The sequence below is a fragment of the Lontra canadensis genome, unplaced genomic scaffold (assembly GCF_010015895.1).
Source record: "Lontra canadensis isolate GAN:19392208 unplaced genomic scaffold, GSC_riverotter_1.0 scaffold7, whole genome shotgun sequence".
NCBI lineage: Eukaryota > Metazoa > Chordata > Mammalia > Carnivora > Mustelidae > Lontra > Lontra canadensis.
Window position 1 is genome coordinate 13478881 of NW_022631001.1, and position 17651 is coordinate 13496531.

Sequence of the window (17651 nt, forward strand, 5' to 3'; positions counted from 1 at the left end):
AGCCTGAGGATTCACAGACCTGTACCCCCTGGGTCAAATAATACATTATATATTAATAAAAATAATTAATAAAATTTTTTAAAGATTCCTCTTGTCCTAAATTGTGTGAAATTCCAAATTTTAATCATTTGCCATTAGAAAGAGGTAATTTAAGAGGCCATAAGAATCTCTGCTTTCTCATTCCATCTTTTAGGTTTTGTCTCTCATTTAAAATCAGACAATCCTCTTGCCATTTGCGACGACGTGGATGGAACTAGAGGGTATCATGCTTAGCGAAATAAGTCAGTCAGAGAAAGACAACTATCATATGATCTCCCTGATATGAGGGAGAGGAGATGCAACATGAGGGGTTAATGGGGTAGTAGAAGAGTAAATGAAACAAGTTGGGATTGGGAGGGAGACAAACCATAAGTGACTCTTAATCTCACAAAACAAACTGAGGGTTGCTGGGGGGAGGGGGGTTGGGAGAGGGGGGGTGGGGTTATGGACATTGGGTAGGGTATGTGCCATGGTGAGTGCTGTGAAGTGTGTAAACCTGGAGATTCACAGACCTGTACCCCTGTGGGGAAAAAAATATATGTTTATAAAAAATAAAATTAAAAAAAAAAATCAGACAATCCAGCATCCAAGGCGTATGCTGCAGTGGAATGATCTTGGCTGCTAGGTAGAAGCAAATGCTTTTGACTCTCAAACTGGGTCTCTGTCTCCCTGAAAATATCATACCTCAAGGGTTACAAATGCCTACATACACCATGAAAGAATGCAGGGGAGTGAAGGTAGCCAACCAGAAACTGCAGTGGCTAGAAAGTACAAATCCCATCCAAAGGCTAGAGCCCATTTTTGGCTCCAGTCAAATGTCAGCATGCAGGCATGGAAAAACTGGTATTGTTAAATCTGCTGATTTTTCAAGAAAAGAGAGAAACAGATGCAAAACTTTATATAAACTCTCCAAATTTTAGGTGATGACTAATTCAAATTATCAGAACAAACAAAAGTTTGAAGGATGAATTCGGCCCAAGGACTGCCATATTGAGACCTCTGAGTAGCATATAAATGTTCCACAACTTCCCAACTCCCCTCCAAACTTCTCAAAGTTCTGACCAGTTCTATGGCATCCAAACTCAAGGCAAGCCAAGATTTCTCATTTTGGGAAAGTTGAGTTCAGTCCCTCATTGTCTCCTTGTATTTCAATAAAAAGCCATTCCCTGCAAGAAGGCAAGACGGAAGCAATATATCTTTCTATAGCTATGCCAGGAACTATCTGGTCACAGATAAATAGAATTCATCTAGTTCCTCTACACATAGCCAGGCTAGTCAGTGCTTGGTATCACTAGAAGAGTAAAACTTTTACAAATTCATTACCTAAGAATAAAATCCATGTTTGTTAAATCTACTATCCATAAGTCAAAAGTGGGAGCATGATAAAATCACAAGACTGAAAGTTAAATTAGGATGGCCATAAAGTCTGCTATCTTGCTCACAGCAAAATTATACAAGACTAAGGAGGAAAGATCCTTTGGACTCTTGCATTAAACTTAAAGTATAAATCTTACCTTGTGCAGGGATAGCTGCCGTTCCACAAATTCCGACACATTTGCCCAGATAGCAGAGACTTCTGATATTCAAAGGAAATAAAAAATAATTTATTTAAGCATTCATGTGATAGTACCTGGTGCTAGTATAAAAAAGTAAATATGAAATGCAGAATCAAATAATAGTAATTCCCAATAAATTTAGAATTAGAAGAAAGTAAGTTCATTCCTCAAAGTTAATTTTCCTAATAGCTAAAGCTCCCCCTTTTAAGTTCCAAAAATGTGCTTAATAATAATAATAATACAATAAACTTTTGAGTAAAATCTTTCTAGGATAAAGGGAACTCTATCACACACTTGTTTTTAATTCTATAAAGGAAATTCTATAAATTCTATAAAAGTGTGACAGAGTTCCTTTTATCCTATAAATAGAGCTAGCCAAGTATAATCTAGAATTTTTTTAAGTTTTTATTTAGGGGTTCCTGGGTGGTCCAATGGGTTAAGCCTCTGCCTTTGGCTCAGGTCATGATTTCAGGGTCCTGGGATAGAGCCCTGCATCAGGCTCTCTGCTCGGCGGGGATCCTGCTTCCCCCCTCTCTCTGCCTACTGGTGATCTCTCTCTCTCTCTCTCTCTCTCTCTGTCAAATAAATAAATAAATATATATATTTTTAAAAATAATAAAGTTTTTATTTAAATTCCAGTTAGTTAACATATAGCGTAATGTTAGTTTCTGGTGTACAATTTAGTGATTCAACACTTCCCTACAACACCGGGTGCTCATCACAAGTTCACCCCTTTATCCCCATCACCTATTTCACCCTCTCCTTGTTTTGATGACATTCAAAAAGCATTTATGGAGTGTATACTCTGTGCCATCTGATAAACCTTCATTCGTATGCCATCCTATAATACAAGAATAAAGCCAAGCACCACTGAGGCATGAAAGGCTGTTGTCTATATATTAAGCGTCCCTCTACTTCTGTTTTGCTTAATTCTTTCGGTGGGGGGAGGACTCCCAAATGAAGTGTGTGTGTGTGTGTGTGTGATCTTTCTGCACAACCCTGCCTAGACGATAAATTCCATGGCAGCAGGGACCTAAGTTCTTTGGTGCACTCTTTGTGTACCATCAACAGTGAGTAGCATGCAGTAGCCTTCCATATTTTTTAAATGTCTTGTGCCCAGGGGCTCCTGGGTGGCTCAGTGGGTTAATCCTCTGCCTTCAGCTCAGGTCATGGTCTCAGGGTCCTGGGTTGGAGCCCCACACCGGGCTCTCTGCTCATCAGGGAGCCTGCTTCCCCCTTTCTCTCTGCCTGCCTCTCTGCCTACTTGTGATCTCTCCCTCTGTCAAATAAATAAAATAAAATCTTTAAATGTCTTATGCTCCTAAAACATCATTACTAAACCTATAAAAATATACATTCTTTTTTAATTGAGATTCAATTGACACATAATATTATACTAGTTTCAAGTGTACAATATTATTTGACATTTGTCTATATTGCAAAATCATCACCATGTTTTTGCTTAATTTTTGACTTGCTTTTCATTCTCATTTGTTACTCTTAAGATGACAAGCTGTCACCGCTCTGCTGCAAGGGCTCTGCAGACCTCCTGCCTAATCCTAATTTACTGCTTCAAATGTACCTAATTTACTGTAACAAATATACTAATATTATCTCTAAAACAATAATTTTTAACAACAGAACTTAGGGTAGGGACCCAAGGTCTTGGATCAGTGCATAGACTTCTCCCTATCTGCTTTGAATGATCAGAGAGAGGTCTTCTTTGTTTTTCTTGTTCTGAGATATGTTCCCCAAAAAAATGTGGCAGAAAAATAAGTAGTTGCCAGTAACTAGTGTTAAATATGGGATATGAGGATATACTCTAGGTATAACCAATATTTAGAAATACAGAGACTTGGCGGCAGCCACGGTACAGGATGGACTTCGCTGACTTGTGTACCTCACTCTGCTTCCTCTGCAACCAAAGTCTGACAGCCCCGAGAGGACTTAGAGAAATTCAGTAAGTTGAAATTGAAGAAGGCAGAAACGTAGAAGAAAAATCCACTGCCTTCAAGAGAAACGACTGAACAGGAGAAGCAAGCAGGGAATCTTAATGAGGCGTGTGCAGCCGATATACACGGCACATTCCACAAGCATTGCTTTCTTACTTCTTTTCAGCTGTTTCACCTTGTCAGAGGCAAACACATTGGATCAAGTTTAAATGGCTGTGCTTCCCCTTTTCACATCAAGGAATCAAGAACTACTGACAGTGAAAGCTGTGCTTGCCTCTCCCATCTGCCTGTCTGGCTGGCAGGCAAGGAAAAGAACTTGCATGTTGGTGAAGGAAGAAGCTGGGTGGGAAGACAGTGAAATCTAGAGTAAAAATGCAGCTGGTCCAAGGTGTCCTGCAGGCTGTAAAATGCAGTTTAATCAGAGTGCCATTTTTTTGTTCAACAATTTTAATCATGGGAATGCACAATTTTTAAATATGCAAATTAAAAAAAATTTAAAGCTGGAAAAGAAAAAGAAATACAGAAAATTAAGTCTGTGTTGACATCTCCATTCCAGACCCAATGATGTGTATTAAAGATACTTTCCAGGGGCATCTGACTCTCCATTTCAGCTCCAGTCAAGATCTCATGGTTGTGGGATCCAGCCCCTTGTTGGGTTCTGTGCTCAGATTCTCTCTCCTTCTGCCCCTCCCCCAGCTTGTTCATGCATGCTCTCTCAAGTAAATAAACAAAATCTTTTTTAAAAAAGATACTTTTCACTGAGGAACTCTTTGCAAATCAAGTGTTATGTTTAATTCTCAAAATAAAAGATCAAGAACAGTAACATTTACCAGGTTGCCTCTTTTGGATATGGACACAGTTGGTGATAAAAGACCAATTCTCTTTCCACTTTGGAAACTGCTTGATTTATTGCTATACTTTTATTACTTTTTTTCCTTTTTAAAATTTTAAATTCAATTAATTAACATAATGGATTATTTATCTCAGGTGTACTGGTCTGTGATTCATCAGTCTTGTGCAATACCCAGTGCTCATTCCATCACATGTCCTTAAGGTCCATCCCCCAGTTAGCCTCTCCCTCCACCTGCCCCCGCTCCAGCAACCCTCAGTTCATTTCCTATGATTAAGAGTCTCTCATGGTTTATCTCCCTCTCTGGTTTCATCTTGTTTCATTTTTCCTCTCTTCCCCTACGATCCTCTGCTTTGTTTCTTAAATTCCACATATCAGTGAGATCATATGATAATTGGTTTTCTCTGATTGGACATATTTTGCTTAGCATAACATACAACTTTTATTTCTAATGGTTTAAGCCACTAGCTAAAGCAGGGAAATTGCAAACTTTAAATTCCAATATATCAGGGTTATAAGTATTTTAATTAATATGCCAGAGGAGGAATAGGTTAGGCAATGAGAAGTAGTAGTGATTCTCATCGGCATCGGGAAACAAGCTGGGTGATGGAAATTCACTCACCCACCAAGAAAACTAGGGTTGCATGCTACAGCGAGCCAAGGGACAAGATTATAACCAAGTTTTCCTTCTACTCTGCTCCATCCTACTGTGTTCCTCACTCTTGCCCACCACCATAGACAAAAGAATTCTACTTCTGGCAGCTAAGAACTAAGAAGGTCTTTCAACTGATCTCAATTGTATGCTGAATTAAAATTTTCATCATGACCAAAAACGTCATTAATTTACTAACAATAAAGAATCTTCATAATACGCAGATTTACAGGGAGACCTTTCAAAGTTTTTAAGTCAAAACTATTAAGTCTTTCACCTAGACTCATGATATGCAGCTCAAATTTCAGGAAAACAATCTATACCAAAAGGAAATGATTTAATTAGAGCCTGGAGAAACTATATAGCTTGCAACCAAACTAATGAAAAGACTTGACTGAGCTTAACTGGAAATTTGAGGATCACCTTTCTTCATTTGGATGATATATTCACAAGTCACGTCATTTTACTCCATACAATCTAATGGGCAAAGTTATGCAAGAGCAGAGTTTATTATTTGAAACTGAAATTTGCTATTTTTTTAAATTTTATTTATTTATTTGACAGAGATGACAAGTAGGCAGAGAGGCAGGCAGAGAGAGAGGAGGAAGCAGGCTCGCCACTGAGCAGAGAACCCGATGCGGGGCTCGATCCCAGAACCCTGGGATCATGACCTGAGCCAAAGGCAGAGACTTAACCCACTGAGCCACTGAGCTACCCAGGCGCCCCTGAAATTTGCTATTTGTTACTGAAGAAAAGAGAAAGCTTGCACATCATTCCCTTTAGGAAGCTTTTGGGTCCTGCCCTTTGGCTGGAATAGGTAGATTCGAATATCTTACAAACTATGATTTTTATCTTTGATTTTTCTGGCATCCCAAAATCAGAGAGGGCATCACTTAATCTCAAAACAAAAAGAATTGTAATCCAGTCTATGAAGCAAGTTAAAGAATATGCTACTTTTATATTTTAGAGAAAGGTGGGGTAATTATTTATTTTAATCAAATACTGAAATCCCATGAATCACTATTATAAAGAAATAATCCCTGGACGTACCTTCTGTACTCAGTTCAACCATCATTTGACTTCAAATTCTAAACACTCTATGCATTCAAAACCATATTTGTAAACACAGAGCCAAGTAGCAGGAATTCTCTGTTTTATATATGATCATTTTAAAAAAGAACTGTGTCCATTATGTAAATTATAGAATAATATATGCTAGAAATAGATATTAATACCAAATATAAAAGATAAGCTCCCTGACTTCATAAGACATCTTCTAAAATTAAAATACTGACACACAAACAAAGCAAAATATTCAAGAGTGATCTAAACAAAGAAACATATTCCCAGAGCAAAGTGCAGTGAAAAGATCAGTGTGTCACACTGAAGACCTACAGCCTTCCTGCTTCCGAAGATTGCTGGCTATGTAGTCTTCACAAGTTTGATTCAGTTCATATCCATAAAACGATGACAGGACCTTCGAAGTACCATAACTACGTAATACTAAACTTCAGTGAAACATATGGAAACAACAGGACTTAATATGAAAAAATTATTTTTTTTGTTTCCTGAAATTGGAATTTTATCCTTATCTCCTTCACACTGGGTCATTTGTGAATGTTAATAAGTAGTTATTTGACTTCTATTTCTGTCCTTCAACCAATAAAGTTCCTGCTGAGGTCACCAATGGTCTCCTTGTCAACAGATTAAATAAATACGTTTAATTTTCACCTCTCTGACCCCTCAGTCATATCTAACGCTGATGACCACTCTCCTCCTTTAAACACCTCTCCTGTTAGCTTTTGTGACAACTATTGTCTCCTGTGTTTTCTTCCTACCGGTACAACCATTTTCTCTCATTCTCCTTCGAAAACTCATCCTCCTCAACTTAGCCATTAAATGCTGGAATTTTGGGGCACCTGGGTGGCTCAGTTGGTTAAGCATCTGCCTTCAGCTCAAGTCATACCCCAGGGTCCTGGGATCAAGTCCCGCATGGGGGCCCCTGTTAAGCAAGAAGTCTGCTTCTCCCTCTCCCTATGCCCCTCCCCTCCCCTCCCACCCTGCTCATGCTGTCTCTCTCTCTCAAATGGATAAATAAAATCTTATAAATAAATAAATAAATAAATAAATAAATAAATAAATAAAGTGTTGAAATTTTCAAAGGTATAGCCCTCGACCTTCATTCTTCACTCAAGACTCCTCTTAAGCAGTCACATCCATGCTCAGGGCTTTAATCACCACCAAAATTCTGATGAGTCCCAAGTGTTTTTTTAGAAGCCCAGAAACTCTCCCCATCTTTAGGTTCTAGACCCATGTATCCCACTGCCTCTTTGGATATCTCACTGAGACACTTCACGTGCTCAAAACCAGCATCTTCTTGGTGCCTGGGTGGCTCAGTTGGTTGAGTGACAGCCTTCAGCTTGGGTCATGATCCTGGAGTCCCAGGATCGGGTCCCGCATAGGAGTCTGCTTCTCCCTCTGACCCTCTACCCTCTCATGCTATCTGTCTCTCTTTGATTCTCTCTCTCTCTCTCTCAAATAAAAACATTAAAAAAAAAAAACATAACAAACAAAAACCCAGCATCTTTCTTCCCTTAAATCTTGCCCTATATCCAAGGTTTCAATCGCAATGACTGTCATCACCATCTACTCAATTATATAAGCCAAGAACTCAGAACTCATCCTTGAGACTTCCTTTCTCTCTCATCCTCCTTCCCAGTCCACTACCACAATCTGTAAATTTTGTCTCTAAATAGCCTTACAGTTTGTCTACTTCTCTCCACTTCTACTGCTACCAATTTAGACCAAGCTACCATTCATTCTCACTTAAGTTACTGTTCTAGGTGTTCTTAACCCCCCAATTCATTCACTTGGAAACCAGAGCAATCTTTTTTAAAATACAAACTTGATTGTGGTGCCTGGGTGGCTAAGTGGGTTAAGCCTCTGCCTTTGGCTCAGGTCTTGATCCCAGAGTACTGGGATGGAGCCCCACATCGGGCTCTCTGCTCAGCAGGGAGCCTGCTTCCCCCACCCTCTCTCTCTGCCTGACTCTCTGCCTACTTGTGATCTCTGTCAAATAAATAAAATCTTTAAAGCAAAACAAAACAAAACAACCCACAAACTTGATCATGTCATTCAACCCCTCCTTTAGCTTCACGCAAAACTCTTAGGGGCCTTTAATCAGGCTTAGAATAGGGACCACTATCCTTAATATGATTTACATGCATTGCCTGATCCCTCCATTTCTCTCCAGCCTCCTTTAGAACACACTCACCTCCCACACTGACAGAGAAGCCATCTTGACTTCCCTTCAGTCCTGCAGTCACACCAGGCTCCCTCTTGTCAACACGCTCTTGTTATTCCCCCTGCCAGGCACACTGCCGCTTCCCTCCACTCCTCACTCCCCTGATTCGTTTCATCTATTTCACGGCAACTCCTTCTTCACATCTCAGCTCGAATCTTCTCTTCTTCAGCAAATCTTGACACATATCCCCATCCTCGCCCTGAGTAAAAGTTCCCAGTGTACCATGCACCCGCACCCATGGCACTTACTAATTGTAAAGTAGTATTTATTTCTGTGATTATTTGGTTAATGTGTATCTCTTCCCTCAATAGACTATAAATTCCAAGGTTTTTGCTCACCATCAGTTCTCTAGTACCTAACACATAGTAGGTTCTCAAAATTACTCATATAAACAAATTCTATATAAATTTATAAATATGGCAAATATTTTTAATCCATAAAACCATTATATTCAATGCTTCTTTTAGAATTATTATAATGGGAAAAAATAGGAGTGATGCAGGGGAAAGAAAAGAGGCATCTACTCCTATTTATTTTTGTCTTCTTAAGTCATTTGGTTAAAGCATAGGCAACGTCCCTAAGTTACAATGACTTGATAGTAACAATAGTGTCCATTTCCGGAAAACCAAGGGCTCCTATTGCTTCCAGACATCTCAGTGTCACTTTAGGGGGATTCTTCCAAGAAAGTATGTTTTTGATCAAGCCTAGTAAGCTTTCAGTAAGACGTTGCCAGGTCTTCTTCCAACCACCCTGTTCATTTTATGGTCCTCTCACTTAACCCCAAAACATCAAGGGCAACAAAAGTAGCCTTTTCTTTCATGTAGTCTGGGAAGGAGCCATTTGGGGTGGTTGTTTTTAGCTAACATTTATTGAGCACTTACTTTGTGCTAGTCCCCAAGTTAAGACATTATCTCTTTTAATCAAAATCCTCACCTGGCCCCTTTCCCTCATTAAGGCAGTCAATAAAGAAACTGTCTCTGGGCATCCAGTGTAAGCCTGCTGTGATTGCCAGCTGGCTGCCAAGACAACCTGGTCACTCCGGAGGATAAGGAAGGAGATTTTCTGCCTTTCCCTAATCGGGTTAAGATCCAGCCCCCTGGGCCCTCACCCCACATCGCTTACCCTCTTGGCTCAGCGACAGCAGCGTAGGCAGCACCTGCCTGCCCAGGTCTTGCACGGAAGGGACGATGGTGTCCAACATTGCAGGTCTGTCTCCAGTTGGCTCGGTTCTCAGCCCTCAATGGGTCTCTTCTTCTTTCTTTATATGGAGTTTGTACAAAATTGATTTTCCCACCCTCCAATCTCCTCTCCTCAGAGCTTTGGATGTGCCTTAAAAATAAAAATTACCAAATCTTGATTTTTTTTTTTCTTTCTTAAACGCTGTTTCTCACTGTCTCTCCCTCCATGTGCTGACTTTCCCTGAGTGACTCCCACCACAGGAACCCAAGAGCTGTCCCGCACCAGTATGCAAATCCAAGCCTTCCCTCCGGGCCACTGAGAGGTACCATGAGAGGGTAAGCGGGAGCCTAGAGCCTGGCAAGGAGGACGAAGGACACACGGAGGGCCAGATGTGTTGCTAGGACGCGACAAAGGCTTGCTGCGTTGCTAGGGTGTCAAAGAATGGCCTTGGCCCCGCCTCCTAAGATGGGTCGCTCCCAGTTGCCCTGGTGATTCCGGAGCCTCCAACAACGAGGTTGGGGAGTAATTTCACGTTTTTTCTTTCCCTTCTTACCCTGGACAGCGACGAGATTTCCTCGCTTTTGTAACCACCTTGGACCAGTTTGGGAATACCTTTTAACCCTAGTGGTGGACATTTGAGTCTCCAGATCTGTGCGAGGACTGCATTTTGAACTGGACTTTTTTTTTTTTCTCACGTTTGGTTTGCCCTGGGCTCTCTCCAGAGGAGATAGACAGCCAGAGGACTGGGGAGAGAAACTGACGTTTCTTTTTTTTAATTTCCTTTACACTGCACGAATGTCATGCTACAGACTTGTTTTAATACTCTTACCGCTGCCGATAATGAATTATCCCAAAGTGAACACACACATAAGCCCCATCCAGGTCAAGAAACAACTCTTGCATCCATCACTCACTACTCAAAATTGGGCAAGCTACCCTACCTCTCTGAGGTTCTCTATGAAAACTGAGAGTTAATAAAACAGAAGTCACACAAAATTATTTTCCCAGAGTGTTCCGCAGAATACTAACTTCTTATGATACAAATAAATGATAAGTGGAAAAAGGAAGGGAGGGAGAGGAAGGAAGCTCTATCACCCCAGAAATACCTCATTTCCCCTCCAGGCATTATTCCACAAATACTATAAATTTATTTGCCTGTGTTTGAACTTTTGGAATCACATAGTATGTATTATTTTGTGTGCGGCTCTGTCATTCAACATTACGTTTGTGAGATTCCCCACGGCTTCTGGAGGAGCAATTTGTTCATCTTCACTGTTGCATATTATTCCTGTGTGTGCATATGGCACAAGTTATCCATTCCACTGCTGAGGAAACATCTGAGTTACTTCCATTTGGGGCTAATAGGAACAATGTTGCTGTAAATATTTTTTTAATTAACATATAATGTATTATTTGTTTCGGAGGTACATTTCTCTGTGCTACAAATATTTTTGAACAAAACTGTGATGCACATACATACTCATTTCTGATGTGTAGACAATTAGGAGTAGACTACTGGGTCATGGGAAGTGCAGATTTTGATACATGCCAAGAAGATTTCCAAAGTGACTGTTGCAATGGTGGTGGGAGGGAGAAACTTCTGGCACTTAGTGTGAACAGAAACTAGGGAGGCCTGATGGCCTGCAATGTACAGGACAATCCTATACAGTGAAGACTGTCCCGCATTCTGCACTATGTTGAAATATCTCATCAGACATCCCCATGTAAGAAAAAAGGGGACTGCTTATGAACCTAGGGGGAAAAAACCACTTTAAGTGCAAATACCAAGAAGTTTTTCAATATCACTTAATTTCCTAGAAATCCAAAATCCAAGGAAGCTGGGGGAATTATGCCCTTTTTTTTCAGGATTTAAGATTATGCCTTTTCTTTTTCAGGAATTTAGAAGAATTCTTCCTATTTAGGAAAACTATAATCATTATGATCGATGAGGCTTGTGGCATCTGAGTAGCCAACACAGCAGAGCCAGACTGCATTTGCTGTTGTGGTATTCACGGTGATCCTTTCTGTTGGTAAAAGCATGTGGCAACTTCACTGGCCTTCCAGCATAGTCATGCCTAGACACGTGTATATTAAAATATATGTTATTTTACTATACATTACTTACATTATACTAGAATTTGGACTTCATAGTCATTTCTTTTTAAGTAGGCTCCACTCCCAACATGGAGCCCAAGGTGGGGCTTGAACACATGATCCTGACGTTGAGACCTGAGCTGAGATCAAGAGTCAGATGTTTAACCTACAGAGCCATCCAGATGCTTCCTTTATATTCACTTTTAAATGGTATAGGTAAATAAGCTGTATTATCTACAAACCTCACTTCAGGATAGTAGCAAGGCATTCAGGCAAAATATTTGTTGCAGAAAAGAATCACTGTGTCTAATAGGACTGAGAAAATCTGTGCTAAAAAATGATAAGCTCAAGGCGCCTGGGTGGCTCAGTGGGTTAAGCCTCTGCCTTCTGCTCAGGTCATGATCTCAGGGTCCTGGGATCGAGCCCCACATTGTGCTCTCTGCTCAGCAGGGAGCCTGCTTCCCCCTCTCTCTCTGCCTGCTGTTCTGCCTACTTGTGATCTCTCTCTCTGTGATAAATAAATAAAATCTTTTTAAAAATAAAATAAAATAAATAAAAAATGACAGGCTCCATAACTCAGGTTTTCTCTCTCTATCTTCTACTAAGAAGTTCAGAACTAGGTTTTTTAGGACTTTCATAAACTAGTTTCTTGAAAAAATAATTTTCTCCCACTCTCTCTTTTACCACCTGCCTTCTATCCTTAGTCTGTGATGGTGTTTAGTCTTCAAGCACTTGTCTTTCGCAGAATAGGTTGTCTTAGATTCTTTGGGGAAATAAGCAGGGAAGATTGTTGAATGGATCAGCAGCAAACAATGGGCAAACTCTTTTGTGCCAGTTGTCTTGACACTTGCTGAGCAGGCTAATTTTTAGTGGTCATATCAGCATTATTATTCAATCTTAACGAAAATGAAAAAAAATATTAGTTTCTTAGAGTAATAGATTAGATTGATTTAAACATGGTGATGATACTTCTAGTCTCCAGAAAAACTGTCTTCAGTTTCAAAAAAATGGTTATGAATGACTGTTGATTATTAGTGAATTACAGATGACCAAAGGAGGATCTACAAGTGATGAAGGCAAAGACCATTCTTTGAACATCTTTTCCTTTTACCAAAGGTCTCTTGACAAAAGAGACTGTGGAGACGCATGTGACCCAGTGCTTACTAGCAACTTTGAATGAGTTACAAACATGTCTCCCGAAAATACATACCCTTTAGTTGATACCAAAGCTCAGGCAAACGTTGCAATTCTACTGCTTAGAATTTGCTCTTTGGATACACCTGCATGATACAGACAAAGACATATATACATATGCAACATTGTTTGTAATGCTAATTATTAGAATTAACCTAAGATAACCATCATGGGGAATTAGTTAAATGGTAAATTATGCTTTGGAATACATTTTGAAGGGATTGCTTAAAAGAAAGCTGTACATTTATGTGCAGGCATTTTAAAAGTTTCAAGATACATTAAGTGAAAACTTGTTGCAGAATAATATTAATAATATGATACTATTGTTTCAAGTATACATATACATATAAGGATATATATCCATATATGTTAATAAATTCATAGAATATTTGAGGAGAGATATATTAAAATATTAACAGTGGTTATTTTTGGATAGTATGGAATTGTATGTGGAGAGGGAAGAGTTCAGAGGACTTTTAGGTTAACTTTTCTTCTTTATTTACTGTTTACCAAGAGCATGGATTATCCTAGTGCTAACATTTTAAAGGTAATTTGCCAAAGAAAGAGAAACAGAAGACAGAGAGAGGTAAAAGCAGAGTGCAGGAATGTGTGAAAACACTGAAGGAAACAAAGAGAGGCAAAGTTTTCCAAAGTACTTTAATATACATGTACTTTTCTACAAGCTTCAACTCGCCTTACAAGACCCACATTAAATGGGCAGTCATTTTTACCCAGACCCCAAAGCATACATAGTATTCAGTGGTTTGTATTAAAGGCAACTTGGAGACCTAGTAAAAAATGAAAACATTTGTAATATTTTTGTTTTAATATTACACAGCACAGAATAAAAATTTTCAATAAATAATCGAACCCCAATCTATTAAGTATCTACTATGTGTCAAGCACTTTGCTAGCTGGTAAGAGGAACACAGCAGAAGAAAATCCCTACACCATTCATCTGTCATTTAACAAATACTTATTGAAGAAAGTTCTAAAATCAGGATTGGGTTCTGAAGTCAACGTGTAAATTGAAAATTCAATAAATGAGCAAACTTACTCTAGAAATGCTTTCTCAAGAGGGTACCATATTAGAACCCAGATAGCATCTCTTGGTTCATAGACCCAAGAGTTTTTCTCTCCAGCTTTGGATCAGATCACTTTCCTGTGAGCATGTACTGAAGCAATTGGCTTATGGTTAGGAAAGCAGTCTTGTCTGAAAAATTCAGCCAAATAGTAGAATTACACTCAGCACTGTGAGATGCTTACACTATGGTAGGTACTCGGGAACCGAGACAGACTAAAAATATACCAGATGCGTATCTCCAATCCCTTGCTTACTCAAGGGCTTATGCAGAAGTGGACTTGAGGTGGCTTTCTACCACATTAACTTAGCTAAGATGGAACTGGGTTTCCCAAAATTCCATTCCCTGTATGGCTCTAGGTTAAGGTTAGTAAAAAGAGAAATTTGTGTGAGATTTAAAAGGCAGAAGTAAAGCAGAAGATGTTCTTATGCTCTGAAGATCATTGTATGGTCAGACGCTGATCTGCTGCCTCACCACATAGGCATGGGCCAGCAGCCTGGCCTGCCGCTCTCCAGTGCCCACCAGATCTCCTCCTCCAGCTCCCCTGAATCCTCAACTTAGTGCATGTTCAACAGTGGGGCCAAAAGCACCACCTTATCCTACAGGTCACATGTATCACTGAAATTAGATACAGTGAGAGACAAATGCAAGTCCCAATTTGTTCTCATCGGTTCTAGTTTGTCCTCATGGGTTCCAGCTTATCCTCACCAATTCCAATCATTTTTTTTATTCTCCCCCATTTCATGACCATCTTTCCTTCCTGACTGTCGTTCCTGCTGACTTCAGGCCCAACACCACAGACTGCTTCAGAAGTCCCTACAGTTATGTAAGGGCTTATGCCCATAGCAATCTGATACTCATCATTCATAAGGCTTCTGCTTCCTGAGTAAACACTGATACAGGACTAGTGGTTAAGACTGAAGTGTTTAAATTTAAATTAGTCTCTTTCAGCTTTACTTAGACTTGAAGTCCTATAAATTAACGGCTGTGCACTGCAACGCTATCATAAAAGACACATTAACAATCAGGTTAAAGGTATGAAGACAATATAATGGGAGTACAAAGAGAACATTACTTATATCTGAGATGATTTGTCTGAATGCTAAGCAAAGAGGTTTGGGCTTTATTTGGAAGTTGTAGATGGTTCCTGAAGGCCTTGAAATAAGACGATGACCTTATCACTCACAGAGTATTATATTCTCCAGTACTATATTAAGATGAGGTTCATATTTCACCACATGATACAAATAATCCATATTTCAGATAGCAACTAAAATCAGGGAAATTTCTGAGGGAGATGAAGGAAATCTACCAGATTAAAAGGATAAGTGCTAGCCATTGAAAGGCAGGGCACAGGATGATTAATGTCACTGACAATAACAGCTATTTATAGACTTTTGAAAGATGAAATGGCAAAGATACAATACAATTGAAAAAAGGTAAATTAGCTAATGTGACAAATGAGAATATTTTGAGAATAAGCTATAAAATGACCATCCAAAAAGGAAATAGAGCAAAACTCATCAAATCAGACTACTTGAAAACAGAGCTTTTGAAGTTATAGATAGCACTGTCACCAGCCTGCCTGGACTATCTACAGGATAAAAGTCATACAATAGGACTTCCCGTGTTTAATAGATGTGACCTCAATGAATAATAAGTATGATAATAATACACATTCGTATTTATTTGTAAACAGAAGGTTGATATTTATGCTGTAATCATCTGCCCTGCCCCTCTTAAAAACATTTTTTATCTTTTTTCTATTTTGTATGTGCTAAAATGAAAATCCTGGCACCAAAAACCTGAGCTAACACCTAATATTAGCATAAAAAATTTATACAACTGAAGAAATATATATTTCTGAGCTTCAATTTTTCATTGATTAAAAATAGGAATAATGATAAATACTAATAGAGGAAATTCCCATATTTTAAAAGAAAAAAATGGGAAAAACTGAAATAAGAGAGAATTTTTTGGCTTCCAAAAATCCTAAACTTACAGTTACTTGTCCAATTTCACTATTATGTTATACCATCCTACATAGGCAAAACAAGATATGTATTCTACAGACAAAGGAATACTTCTCGATTTTATTTTTAAAAGAAGACTACTGATCAATAAGCAAACTCTGAAAAGAAATGTAGACTATTTTAGGCAATGCTTGATAAGTTGGTTAGGGAACTCACCTCACGAAGATTAATTGAAAATGGGTTGTAGAACTATATCTAGAAGTAAAAACTACAAAGCTTCCAGAAGGTTTTAAAACATGTTTTAAAACATAAGAGAGAAATCTTGTGATATTCAGGTTTTAAGCAAATAGTTCTTAGGATACAAAAGGCATAAATTATTGGAGTTAAAAATATGATAAATGGGACTTTATCAAAATTTAAAAGTTTTGCTCTTCAAAAGGCATCATTAAGAAATGAAAAAGGAAAACACAGAATGGGAAAAGATATTCATGTTACATACATCTGGCAACTGGTATACAGACTATATATTTTTTTCCTCAAGTTTTTATTTAAATTCCAGTTAGTTAACAAACAGTGTAATATTAGTTTCAGATATAGAATTCAGTGATTCAACATTTCCATACAACACCTAGTGCTCATCACAACAAGTGTACTCCTTAATCTCCATCACCTACTTCACCCATTCCCCACCCACCTCCCCTCTGGGAACCATCAGTTTGTTCTTTATAGTTAAGGATATTATACTCAGGAAATATCATTCAAAGTCAAAGACAAGATTTTTTAAATTTCTCAGATAAGTAAAATCCAAGAGAAAAGATGAGAAGATACTTCAGATTAAAGGGAAAATGATCCCGGATGTAACATGAAAGTGCAGGAAAGAATGAACAGCTCTAGGTATGATATATTAATAGATAAAATATAAGATTACTAACTATGGACAGCAACAATAATAACTATATCATCTGAGATGTACAGCATGTAGAAATAAAATATATGACAAGAAAATCAAAATAATGCATCAGATAATAAAGGAATCCCTGAAAAACAGGAAAACAATGAGTTAAGTCCTACTGTTACCCCTACCTTACTGCCTGGAGGAAGTTCTCAGGACACAATGCTGAAAAGGGAGAGAGCCACAGAGAGAGAGAGAGAGAGAGTTCCAGAGATTCTCAGAGAGTCCCCTGAAAAATAATAAAATTAGTAGACAAAGACATTAAAATGGTTATTATTTTAGTATTTCACATATTCAAGAAGATTGAACATGGTAATTAGTGAGAGTAAAGGTATTTTTTTTTAGTGAAGGTATTTTTTTAAAGACCCAAAGAAACTTCTAGAAGTGAAAATTATAATGCCTGAGATGAAAAATACATTTGATGAGATTAGTGGCAGAAGAAAGATTGGTGAACCTGAAGACATAGCAATGTTTAAAAATCCATAATGAGAATACATAAAGAGAAAAAAGTCTGAAAAATAAATGGACAGAGGGCACCTAGGTGGCTCAGTCCATTAAGAGTCAGACATGGAGAAAGTCAAGAAAATAATATATCAACAAAATAGGAATATCAACAGAGATAGAAAACCTAAAAAGAAACCAAAAAGAAATTCTGCATCTGAGACATACAGGAGTAACTGAAATGAAAAATTCACTAGAGGGATTCAATGGTAGCTTTAAACAGCAGAAGAAAGAAACTGTGAACTTGAAGATAAACTAATAGAAACTATTGAGTCTGAGGGACAGAAAGAAAAAGATTGAAGTAAAGAGAGGCTATGCGACCT

General features: G+C 38.5%; 1 protein-coding gene across 2 annotated transcripts in view; it reads right to left on the bottom strand.

The window, feature by feature from the left end:
• CCDC81 (coiled-coil domain containing 81) overlaps positions 1 to 9900 on the bottom strand; it is a 33393-nt gene extending 23493 nt beyond the window's left edge. The window contains exons 1-3 of one of the 2 annotated variants that reach the window (XM_032852864.1): positions 9859 to 9900; positions 9476 to 9682; positions 1554 to 1615 (exon numbers count right to left, since the gene is read on the bottom strand). In XM_032852864.1, coding sequence (XP_032708755.1) covers positions 1554 to 1615; positions 9476 to 9554 — 141 coding nt within the window. In that variant the 5' untranslated portion in view covers positions 9555 to 9682; positions 9859 to 9900. Of the gene's footprint in view, positions 1 to 1553; positions 1616 to 9475; positions 9683 to 9814 lie in introns of both variants that reach the window. The other variant, XM_032852865.1, reaches the window with a different exon arrangement.
• Between the last annotated feature and the right edge of the window lie 7751 nt (positions 9901 to 17651).